The sequence below is a fragment of the Macrosteles quadrilineatus genome, unplaced genomic scaffold, assembly GCF_028750875.1.
Source record: "Macrosteles quadrilineatus isolate MER2022 unplaced genomic scaffold, UCM_ALF_1.0 Scaffold_9__3_contigs__length_116548681, whole genome shotgun sequence".
Classification (NCBI taxonomy): Eukaryota; Metazoa; Arthropoda; class Insecta; order Hemiptera; family Cicadellidae; genus Macrosteles; species Macrosteles quadrilineatus.
Window position 1 is genome coordinate 42,798,450 of NW_026542602.1, and position 12,482 is coordinate 42,810,931.

Sequence of the window (12,482 nt, forward strand, 5' to 3'; positions counted from 1 at the left end):
GTCAACAAATCTACCACATGATAAATACAGTAGGCCTACAAAAGAAAAAATTGGATAATACTAAAGAGCATATTATAGTATATTGTATGTAATACGAAATGATTAACAATCAGTTCTATATTGAGTGATTAAACTCCATGCCGTTTATATTTAATTGTAAAATGGTTCTGTTCTTTTTAACAACAATGAATAGTTAACTAATTAGGCCTAAGTTTATGTTGCTTGGAGAAGGAGAAGATAAAACGAGGTCATTAAAAAAACACTACAACATAATTATACCAACAAAAATCACACCGCCCTTGATTTGCAAGAAACTTTGTAAAAAATGTTCTTGTAGCTAAAAATACAAAATCGTTTTACGAAATGAAATCACAACCACGTGGTTTACAGGTAAGGTTTAAGACTAAATGGTGTAACTTAGACAATAAAATAGTTGTATTGATAAATTTTATTGCACAATAGGGAAATTTTGAAAGTGGTTGACGACAATTTCTTACTTTTAACTGCTAAAATAAAACTAGACCTAAGTTATAGGCCTATACTAAGTGAGGCTAACCCCAATCCCTCACAACAATAATACTGGTAAACAGTTATTGAGGTAATTGAATTGGTGAGTTTTATGAATGTTCAATGCAAATAAGTCTTCTGTACAAATAAATGATTCTTTTTTTTATAATAAAGAAAGAAGACATTGAAAAAAAATAAAAAAAGCAAATTCTACATACAATGGGTAATAATAATATAATAATAATCGTTATTGCCTTTTAATAATACAGGTATTGCTTAGGCCTACCATGATTCATTTGCAGTATCGAAATTATTGAGCGGAGTGAAGCGAAGCTCTTATACTACACTCACTGCCTTTGTTTTACAAATACAGGTCAGGCTCCACCTGACAGGCTTAAGCGATCTGCAGGAAATTTGGCACAGTCATGTAACCAACCATATGGGAAGGTATAAATCTGAAATGGTAATATTCGGACCACAGGACTTAAACCAATAATAAGGGTTGCCGGAATTAGGCTGATGCACCATATTGCGTTTGGAATCTGTAAATAACTTACAGCATTGTATGTGAGCAAGACGTGCAATTAATGTAGACTTTGAATATCTATCTGATTGGAACATGTTCAATTCCTATTTGCAGTCTACAAATAGGAATTCCACTAATGTGAACCAAATATAACACAATTCGTTGACTTGAACCCGACGTATCATTGACTTTGAATACTGCACATAGACATCCCATATAAGTGAAGCAGAAGTAGGCCTAAGCCTACCATTGACTTCGGATACTGCAATTAGGCATTTTATTTATGTGAACAAAATAAATGGACCATTGATTTATTGAGGATACTGCAAGTAGACTATTCATTTACATGTACCATTGGGTTTGGATACTACAAGTAAACAATCCGTCTACGTGAACCATACGTACTATTGACTTTAGAATCTGTAAATAGGCATTCCATTTATGCGAACCAAATATATCATTGGCATTGGATACTGCAAGTAGACATTTAATTTATGAGAACCAGATGAAACATAGAATACGGTTCCTGCAAGTAGACGATTCATTCACTTAATCCTGACTTATGATTGACTTTGGATACCTCTGCAAATAGGCATTCTATTTAAAATGCAAAAAAATCATTGATATTGAATATGCTGGCTCCGCTCAATATTGCAAGCAGACAACTGCATTGTACACCTAGTTATTTAAAACCTCATTTAACCAACCAGATAAAACGATCTAATAAACATTGGCTCGTCCCCTTAAAAGAAATTAAAAAACATAGGCTAATCAAATTAACCCAAAAATAACAGAAACAAAATTATGTTGATACCAGATTGCCCAGTTTCACCAACATGAACTAGACATTAAAAATAATCTTTAGATTTTTGTGATGTGAAGTCTACTCGTGTTGGTTCGTCTAAGGTGATGCTGCATTTAGATTGTATTTGCAAAGCAAAACAAAATAATATATTTCAGCAAACCATACCAATCCTCAGGCTTGAGGATGGAATGAGAATTAAAACGGCGCTTTGGAGGGTATTGCATTTTTCTAGAACCTATTGCAAATTTAGATTAATATTTTTGTCTTTAATTTTAAAGACAAACTCATTGTTTTTTTTTTAACATTCAACCCAATGTAATGTATGTTTTAACTTGATCCTCAAGGTGGAAAGCTAATCAAAAGATTGGTTAGTAGTAACTTTAGTTAGCGAGGTGAGGGTAGTAACTATGTCTCGACAATAACATTGGCATGCCCATGCACCCCTAATCACTCCAAGCAGGAACAGAAGCACCCTGCACCAAGCCAGACATAGTGGCTGTGGTGATGGCAATATGAGGCGTACCACTCAACAACATCTCTACAACATTCTCTCGTGTTTTTTAAGACCAATGTTGTAACAAAGTTGATTCGTAGGCCTAATGTTGAAAAATAGTTTAACGTTACAATCAATTAATTGGTTCAACGAACTTCAAAATCAAAATGCTATAATAGCCAAATTTTCAAAATCAATTTGCAAAACCCTGTATGTTAAGATATAGCTATTTATTTATATTCATAGAGATTTCAAAACAAATTTCTCTTGGCCCGGCGCCCCCTGGGAGAAATAGGTCTACCGAGCCTATTGGGAAATCCAGCCCTGATTACGCCTCCAGCTGTTGAAAAAAGACTCTCAGACTTCACATTCTACAAGCTCGCAATGATGATTTTAAGCCCAAAACATATTTGTCAAAATGAAGTATTTGCAATGGTTTTTTTCTGATTTTAAAATCAATTTTCTTCTGCATCGTGTCATGTTTTGCAATATAATGTTCTATTGCCAAATCAGTGGAAAATCCTAATTCACAGTAACTCTTAAAATTATTTCTTATGGAGTTAACTTTATGTCTATTGTATGGGTTGGTTTCTGCCTTTTTTTACCACTTCTTGGAGATGGTACGTAGGCGTGTTGCACGTAGATAATATTCTTTGGCGTATTGCATCTGTAGACGATACTTGGGTTGGTGTAATTATTACAATGAAAAAAAGTGAGAAATCCTGGACAATTTGATATAGGCCTACTAAAAATAAAACTGAGTTAACACTGTGCTACATTTCTTGAGCAATCATTGAAAGAGCCAATTTGCAAACAATGGAAACATAAGAAAAGAACACAACCAAGTAGAAGAAATAGAAATAATGTTTTTTTTTTCTTCATTTATAATCGTTATTATAGAGAACCTATGAGTGGGAATCATTTGTAGAAAACTCTAAAAACCAAGATCAGCTTTAAAAAAATATATTTACAAACAGTTTTGATTATATCTAACTGTTGTGTACATCGTGAGTATTTCCATAATCTTTGAATCGACTTTTATAAAGTCATCGGAAATTATGACTGTTATTCGTTTTAAAATAACGCCTGTAATGCTTTGCAATTGCTCGAATTCGAGCAACAGGTACACTAGTAAATATTATATTGGTGTATTTGTTTGATTTTAACAAAATTTTCCCCCTAAAACACTTTTTATACAACATTTTGCTAGCTTACATACAATGAAGATTTATCTACAAACTTAAATTATTACAGGTCACAAGGTGCAAGGCATGATATGACTAAGAGCTATTAATACTACGTCTGATGCCTTACAAAGCTTATGACAGGTAAATACTATTGTTGTATTTTTACTTATTACCATGTAGGACATCGGGTTTTTATTAATATTTTTTGCGTGTCAGAAAGTTAGGTCTCATTAAAGGGCTAAGTTCTAAGGAGTGTAAGATCTCTGGCTAGGAGATCAATAGTTTAAATCCTGTCATTGTTAGGCCTCGCTTTAAGGTTTAATGGAAAGAAACTTAGATCCCATTGTTTCTGTTGTTTTTTTGAGGTAAAACACAGGTGTTTGTGGGTATTCCTAGTTATTTATGTATAATATGAATTTAGATTTTCTTAACAGCTACCGGTATCATTAGTCCCAGATATTGTGAGGGATTTTTACCCTTAACTATAAGAAAAACTTAACTAACACTACACAAACACCAGACCTAAGTTGAAATACTCTACAGTCAAAACACTGCAAAAAATATGCACCGTATAGCAGTCACATTTGAGATTCGTTGAAAAACCTATACGATTCCATTATCTGTAGTCATAGAGCAATGGTCATCTGAGCAACATGTGTCTGTTATCGAGTCTTTTTAAAAAGTAATGATTCAGTCATTGCAACTCAGCAGCATTTCCTTGCATTCTTTAAATTAGGGTTACATAGAGAGGTTAGGGTGATATTATCTGTATGAATAATAAACAAAATTGAATATTAAACATTAATCTATAGGGACAAGAGTTAAAATCAAACCTCAAAATTAGTTTGACCGAGCAGTCAGAATGTTCAAAGCAGATGTTTGTTTTCAAGCGGGCCCAAGAGGACTGTTTTCCACAGCAGCACGGACTCTATCAAATGTTAGTTGTCTGACACCCGATCTGACTTTGGATAGCTTGTCAGTTTCTTTTTGAATGCAGAAGCCATTGTTCTAAAGTTGGTAACCCACCACATGATTGTACAACTTATTGGAATTAACGTTGCCCTAATTTAAAAATAATATGCCTAACTGCCGCTTGCAATGACGGAATCATAACTTATTACATTTGGCCAGCTAACAAATGCACGATGCTCAGGTGACCACCGCTCTATGACCACAGATAAAGTCATCGTGTAGGCATTCCAATGAGCCTAAAACCACCACTCTAAGACGACCTGTTAATGATCCGTTAATGTGACCGTGTTTTCGGTGGAGTGTACGGAATATCTCAATCGGTGCCCAAAATAAGTCAGCCTGCACGGGTTTCCGAACTTCCAGGGGTCAAGCGAGGTCTTTACCTAAACACGGTCGCAATGGTTTCCAAAACGATGAAGCGACGAGCTAGTGTCGAGGGGTCGTGCCTCGATCGCTAGTAACGAATAACGGCGAATACGGTCGGTCAAGTGACCCGGGGTGTCAGGGTAGCGGCCCTGGTTCCCAAAACGATGAAATGACGAGCTAGTGTCGAGGGGTCGTGCCTCGACCGCTAGTAACGAATAACGGCGAATACGGTCGGTCAAGTGACCCGGGGTGGCAGGGTAACGGCCCTGGTTCCCAAAACGAAGAAACGAGGAACGCCGAATACGGTCGGTCAAGTGACCCGGGGTGTCAGGGTAACGGCCCTGGTTCCCAAAACGAAGAATCGAAGTACGGCGAATACGGTCGGTCAAGTGACCCGGGGTGTCAGGGTAGCGGCCCTGGTTCCCAAAACGAAGAATCGGAGAACGGCGAATACGGTCGGTCAAGTGACCCGGGGTGTCAGGGTAACGGCCCTGGTTCCCAAAACGAAGAATCGAAGAACGGCGAATACGGTCGGTCAAGTGACCCGGGGTGTCAAGGTAACGGTTCTGGTTCCCAAAACGAAGAATCGAAGAACGGCGAATACGGTCGGTCAAGTGACCCGGGGTGTCAGGGTAGCGGCCCTGGTTCCCAAAACGAAGAAACGAGGAACGGCGAATACGGTCGGTCAAGTGACCCGGGGTGTCAGGGTAGTGGCCCTGGTTCCCAAAACGATGAAACAGCGAGCTAGCGTCGAGGGATCGTACCTAGATCGCTAGTAACGAAGGACGGCAAATACGGTCGGTCAAGTGACCCGGGGTGTCAGGGTAACGGCCCTGGTTCCCAAAACTATGAAAGTCGACCAAGTAACTCGGGGTGTCAGAGTATCGGCCCTGGTTCCCAAAGCGATGAAGCGACGAAAAACGTATATGGTCGGTCAAGTGACCCGGGGTGGCAGGGTAACGGCCCTGGTTCCCAAAACTATGAAAGTCGATCAAGTAACTCGGGGTGTCAGAGTATCGGCCCTGGTTCCCAAAACGATGAAGCGACGAATAACGTATACGGTCGGTCAAGCGACCCGGGGGTGGCAGGGTAACGGCCCTGGTTCCCAAAACTATGAAAGTCGATCAAGTAACTCGGGGTGTCAGGGTAGCGACCCTGGTTCCCAAAACTATGAAAGTCGATCAAGTAACTCGGGGTGTCAGGGTAGCGACCCTGGTTCCCAAAACTATGAAAGTCGATCAAGTAACTCGGGGTGTCAGGGTAGCGACCCTGGTTCCCAATACGATTAAAGCTGACTAAGCGACGCTGGGTGTCAGGGGAGCGACCCTGGTTCCCAATACGATTAAAGCTTAAAGGGCTAACCTCTAGTGATAGTGGCTCTATGACTAGCTACAAATAAAATCGATGAAGTCACCCTGGGTGTCAGAGGAGCGACCCTGGTTCCCAGAATAACTTAAAACTGCAAATAACCTCTATGCAAAACTAAAATGCAAATAAAAGTATACTCTCCTATTAATTAACGAAAACGAAATAATCCTTAAAGCAACGATCGAATGTCGCCGTCCAAACGAAGGTATGAGCAGTAAAGCGTAGCTACAGTGTTACTAACGTCTAACTAAAAGGTATACTGCACTCACCGGGGAGGATGTGACTAACTCGGCTGGTAGCTGGGACGAGACTGAGCAACTGAGCTCTCCGTTGCCGCTCGCTCTTGCCTTCCCCCACCCCGCTCGTGGCCCGACACTAGCGCCTGGCGCGGCAGCGGCCGTTCCGAGAATCTTCCGGGATGAGGAGGGGTCAACGTTTGCTCAGCCCAGTACTTTTCCACTCCGTTCATTACTACTTTCATTATTCAAAACAAATAAAACGATCTTCTCTCCTTGTTTAATACGCATTTATTTTGTATAAGGTCAAAATTTTGAGGTGTCAATTTTTGACCGTTACACACTCCTCTGTTTTCGTAAAAAAAAAACCAGTAAAAAAAAAGACGTATACTTGCTGTAACTCAACAGAAATCTTATCTTCTTACGAAAGTTCCCTCTCCATGGGCAAACGTAACCTTTTATATTTTCCATTTTTTTTGTATTTTCTATTTTATTTTTTTTTGTCCCTTTTTTTTGGGATATAGGTTGGCTCTCAAAGCCTTTCAGGGATATCTTTCCCAAGCATTGAACCCGTCTTCTTTGGTTCTCAAAATAAATTCTCTTCGATAACAGTTAAAATAAATAACAACCCCCTGGGGTATAAAATAAAACAAAACTTTCTTCTTCGTCCGAGTGTCTCTAGTCCGTCTTGGTGATCAGCCAAACGGCTTTTATCAGTTATTAGTCCCTGCGAACAAAGGGCTTGAGGTCCTTTGCATGTACTGTCCCCGCCGGCCTCCCTTTGACATCCACCAGAGAGTAAATATTTGCTCCTGACATGCCGATAATCCGGAACGGGCCATCGAATTTAGGGGCTAGCTTCGCCGCAAAATGATCTTTGGCCGAAGAGAGGTGATGTTGACGCTTCAAGATCCAGTCCCCGACCTTAAAGGTTGACTCCCTCCTGCGTAGGTTGTAGTATTTTGATTGTTTATCATATGCCTTCTTCAAATTCCTACGACACTGATCCATGATTTGTCGTTGTCTCGTCATCCTCGCATCTTGGAAGGCCTGTGTGCTGGACCCCTCGTCTCGTTCGGTTGAAACTCGTACCGGTCCGTGGAGAGCCTTCGGAAGTCGCAGTTCCCGTCCAAAATTTAAGATCGCTGGGGTAAAACCAGTCGAATCGTGCTCTGCGGTATTTATGCTATATCTGAAATCCGACAAGTATTGGTCCCAGTTCCGCTGATCAGTCCCAACGTACTGGCGTATCATCGTCTTCAAAACTCGGTTCGTACGCTCTACTGGGTTAGCCTGAGGACTGTATGGGGGAGTGAAAACCTGCCTTATGTCCCAGTCTGACAACAGTCTTTGCCACATCTTGCCGGAAAACTGCGTTCCGTTGTCTGTTATTACTGATTCAGGGGAGCCGTAACGCAGTAGGATCAATTCCCGAAATCGTTCGGTCACTTGTTTGGCTGTGGCAGACTTTAAAGGAGCCAGTTCCACCCACTTGGTATAGGTGTCTTGAGCTACGAGAAGGAAACGGTTTCCTGCCTTGGATCGGGGAAGTGGTCCGATCAAATCGGCCGTAACCATATACCATGGTCCTTTCGGCTCCCGGAAATACATCTTTCCTACTGCCTGGCGCTGCTCTACTTTGTGAGCCTGGCATGTCGGACAGCTCTGGACATACTTTTTGACAAACGTCCCGAGTCCAGGAAAGTAATACCTCTCTTTCAGGCGAGCGATAGTTTTCCGGATTCCCAAGTGTCCAGCGGTAGTGGCGTCATGAATTTCTTGGAGTACGTCTCGTCTCAGCCGTGGAGGGACGCACATTTTCCAATGGGTGGCGGGATCGGTGCATTTTCCTTTGCCGACAATTCTCTTGAAGAGTTTTCCTCCGTCAATCTGATATTCGGGAAACTTGTCCGGGTTTCGCTCTACCCTCCTACACACTCGTTCGTGCCAATTCGATTTCGTAACTCCGGGCTCATCTTCGGTTATCGGTTCACTGACTTCACCAACACTTTCTATGGGCACGGCTACGTCACCACTGTCCGTTTCCATGGACTCGCTCTGAGGCACCGGGTGTCTTGAGAGTGCGTCTGCCACTTTATTCAAAATCCCCTTGCGGTACTTAATGTCGAATTTGTGCTGCTGGAGTTCCAATACCCATCTCGCCAGCCTTCCCGAGGGGTTCTCCAGAGACATCAACCATCTCAGAGCCTGGTGATCTGTGATCACGACGAATCGGTATCCTTCAAGATACGGTCTGAATTTGCGGACCGCCCAAACTAACGCTAAGCATTCCTTTTCGGTAACGGTAAAGCGCTTCTCTCCGTCCGACAGTAGCCTGCTTGCATATGAAATTACTGTTTCCTTGCCGTCAATAGATTGCGTGAGGGCGGCACCCAAACCCTCGTTTGATGCGTCAACCTGGACAGTGAATGACTTGTCGAACTCCGGACACGCCAATGCTGGAGTCTCGGTGAGTTTATCCTTTAAAGCCGTGAACGCTGTTTCTTGTGCTTCTCCCCAGCTCCACCTTGTATTCATCCGCAATAACTGTGTTAAAGGGGCTGTGGTTCTAGCAAAGTCTTTCACAAATCTCCGGTACCAGGAGGCTAAGCCCAAGAAACTTCTCAAGCTACGAACATTTGTTGGCCTCGGAAACTCCTTTACCGCACGTACTTTATCAGGGTCTGTCCTGATTCCCTCCCCGTTAACTACATGTCCTAGGTACTTTAATTCCCGTTTGCAGAAATGACACTTATCTTTGTTTAGCTTCAGATTAGCTCTCCGCAATCTACCGAATACTTCCTCCAGGAGCTCCAAATGTTCTTCAAAAGTCTTGCTGACTACAATGAGGTCGTCCAAGTATGCAAAGACCTTAGGTTCGAGCTCGGGCCCAATGACTCGATCTACTAGTCTTTGGAAAGTGGCTCCTGCGGAGTGGAGGCCAAAGGGCATCACCTTGAATTGAAAGAGCTTTCAGCTTCTTGCGGCCTACTTGTTGCAAATGTAGGCTCAGAACCAACTTTTTTAAGCAGGATAGGCCAATCAGTAATTGATCTTACCCTGTGTTCGGCGGGTATGGCTGACAGGATTATTGACTGGTCAGTGTCCCTTGAGCCATCCCTGTCTGATCACAGGCACATTGTCTTCGGGTTGGGGAATTTCTGCGGCGAGGTTCGCTTATTCAGGAGCCCAGTTAAAACCGACTGGGCATCCTTCAGAGCTGATCTTGGTGGCAGAATTGTCTCGAACCTGAACACATCTCCTATTAACACAGTTGATGCGCTTGACGAGGCGGCAGATCGTCTAACTAGGTGCATAGTTACATCCTTTGAGGATAATTGTCCTTTGAGCAAGGGAAAGAGCAACAGGGCTAGTTGGTGGGGTCCTGAACTTGCCTCTCTTAGGAAGAGAGTAAGGGCCCAATTTAGGCGAGCAAAGATAACCAATAATTGGGATACATACCATACAACTCTCACAGAATATAACCATGCAGTACGTAAGGCCAAAAGGCTCTCATGGAAAAATTTTTGTGGAAATTTAGAGAGTATCAAGGATACTTCTAGAATACATAAGGTACTTGTTAGAGACAGGCATGTTACTTTGGGTGCCGTTGAGGGACCGGATGGTGTAATGGCTTTTGAACCTACCGAAATACTAAAGGTTATGGTAAAAACTCATTTCCCTGGTTGTATTGTTTCTGAAGTGCAGCAGGAGGAGGTGAGTCCAGAGCGGCCTAACCTGGGCCGTCGTGCCACTCATTCTATGTGGAGCACTGCTTGCCGCATAGTCACCTTCAGCAAGGTAAGATGGGCTGTTGGCTTATTACGACCCTTCAAATCGCCGGGTCCTGATGAGGTAAGACCTGTTTGTTTGCAGGAGGGTCTTGATACAATTATACACCCACTCTGTAAACTTTTCAGAGCCAGCTTAGCGTTAGGACACATTCCCTTAGGGTGGTGTAATTCGCGTATCGCATTTATTCCTAAACCAGGAAGGGATAGTTACACTGACCCTAAGTCATTCAGACCCATTTCTCTATCTTCTTTCTTTCTTAAGATCCTAGAGAAGTTGGTCTCAAGATATATGATGGATACAGCTCTTAGGACACATCCTTTACATATTAATCAGCATGCGTATGTCTCAGGAAGATCATGCGAGACTGCGTTGCACCAACTTGTAAGCAAGATTGAGAAAGCTCTAGAGAGCAGTGAAGTGGCCCTGGGTGCCTTTCTCGATATTCAAGGTGCTTTTGACAATACTGGTACTCCAGCGATTCTTAATGCGGTGAGAGCAAGAGGTTTTCACGGTATAATATGTAGATGGATTGAATCCTTGCTTCTCAGTAGGAAGGTTAGGCTCTCACTCCACAATGATACGATCGAGGCAAGAACTACTCGAGGATGTCCTCAGGGGGGGGTTCTTTCTCCTCTACTTTGGAATTTGGTAGCAGACGACCTTATAAGGACCCTCAACGAAAGTGGGGTTTTCGCCTTAGGTTATGCTGATGATGTTGCAATCCTTGTGGTTGGAAAGTTCCACGGAACCATAACTGACCTTATGAATAGAGCTTTAAGGGTAGTGGACCGTTGGTGCCAGGATGTTGGGCTCTCTATAAATCCCAGGAAAGTTGTAATGGTACCCTTCACAAGAAGGAGGAAACTGGACGGGATCGGCCCACTAAGACTGCAGGGTACTGTAATAGAGCTGCAGAATCAGGTGAAGTATCTTGGTGTAATTTTGGACAGATCACTTCACTGGGGACCACACCTTCAAAAAGTCATTGAGCGTGGCAAATGGTCCCTTATGGCATGCAGGCGGATGGTAAGTGGCACATGGGGGTTACAGCCTAAACTTATGCACTGGCTGTATGTATCTGTTGTTCGACCCGCCCTTACATATGGTTCGCTTGTGTGGTGGCCAAAGATGGAATCAACTATAGCTGTCAAAGCTTTAGCAGGAGTTCAGAGGCTTGCTCTTATTATGATAACTGGGGCAGTAAGTAGCTGTCCTGGAGCGGCACTTGACTGTCTGCTTGACATGCTACCTATTGACATTTATATTAAGGTGGTAGCAAGTAAAACAGCCCAACGCCTTAGATGCGAAAACTTATGGATAGCCTCAGGGAACAATAAAGGGCACTCTAAAATTGTTCAGGTGGTACATAATGATGAATTGGACTTACCTTCAGATCACATGTCCAAAAAATACTCCTTTGGAAAGCCTTTCAAAGTACTAATACCAGATAGGAAGGATTGGTCTGGCGGAAAAGGACCCATACCCACAGGTGACTTAGAATGCTATACTGATGGTTCTAAGATCAAAAATGGGGGCACTGGAGCAGGTGTGCATTGGATGAATGGAGGCACTGGTATTTGTCTTCCAATGGGGGTGTACCCAACTGTCTTTCAAGCGGAGGTCACTGCCATTCTAGTTTGTGCTCAAGAACATCTTAACAAAGATATCAGAGACAAAACAATCAATATCTTTACTGATAGTCAAGCGACCTTAAAAGCATTAAACTCTTACGAATTCAACTCCAGGCTCGTGTGGGATTGTCTTGCTTCTGTGTCTGAGTTGGGTAGGAGAAATGACCTTACGCTTTGCTGGGTACCAGGACACTCAGGCATTGAAGGAAATGAAGCTGCAGACAGATTGGCAAATACTGCCTCTGCGACATCATTGTTAGGCCCGCAACCCTTCTGTGGCATCTCACGAAACAGTGTATGTTCTGCGATTGCGTCATGGGCCAAGGAAAAGCATCGCAAACGCTGGGTCGATGTTCCCCTTCTTAGGGTCAGCAAGCTTACTCTGTTTAGGCCTTCCAAAAAGGTTGCCTGTGACCTCTTGAGACTAGACAGACGAAGAATTAAATTAATTGTTGAACTGATAACTGGTCATGGAAGATTCAGGAAACATCTACAACGGATGGGCTTATATGATGGTGAACCGATCTGTAGGTACTGTGATAGGTCAGAAGAGACAGCTGATCACTTACTCCTTGATTGTATTGAGCTCTCTGACG

At 42.7% G+C, this 12,482-nt stretch overlaps 3 protein-coding genes across 4 annotated transcripts in view; 2 read left to right on the forward strand and 1 right to left on the reverse strand.

Annotated features, from left to right (window-relative positions):
• LOC129002688 (uncharacterized) overlaps window positions 1-887 on the reverse strand; it is an 87,605-nt gene extending 86,718 nt beyond the window's left edge. The window contains exon 1 of the mRNA XM_054430678.1: window positions 794-887. Coding sequence (XP_054286653.1) covers window positions 794-803 — 10 coding nt within the window. The 5' untranslated portion in view covers window positions 804-887. The remainder of the gene's footprint in view (window positions 1-793) is intronic.
• The window catches only part of LOC129002690 (UMP-CMP kinase 2, mitochondrial-like), a 127,228-nt gene that overhangs the window by 50,269 nt on the left and 64,477 nt on the right, over window positions 1-12,482 (forward strand). The gene's annotated exons all lie outside the window — the stretch shown is intronic.
• LOC129002684 (zinc finger protein 665-like) overlaps window positions 1-12,482 on the forward strand; it is a 73,703-nt gene that overhangs the window by 34,517 nt on the left and 26,704 nt on the right. For both annotated transcript variants that reach the window (XM_054430674.1, XM_054430673.1), the window contains exon 5: window positions 3,586-3,659. The gene's annotated coding sequence lies outside the window, so the exon portion shown is untranslated. The remainder of the gene's footprint in view (window positions 1-3,585; window positions 3,660-12,482) is intronic.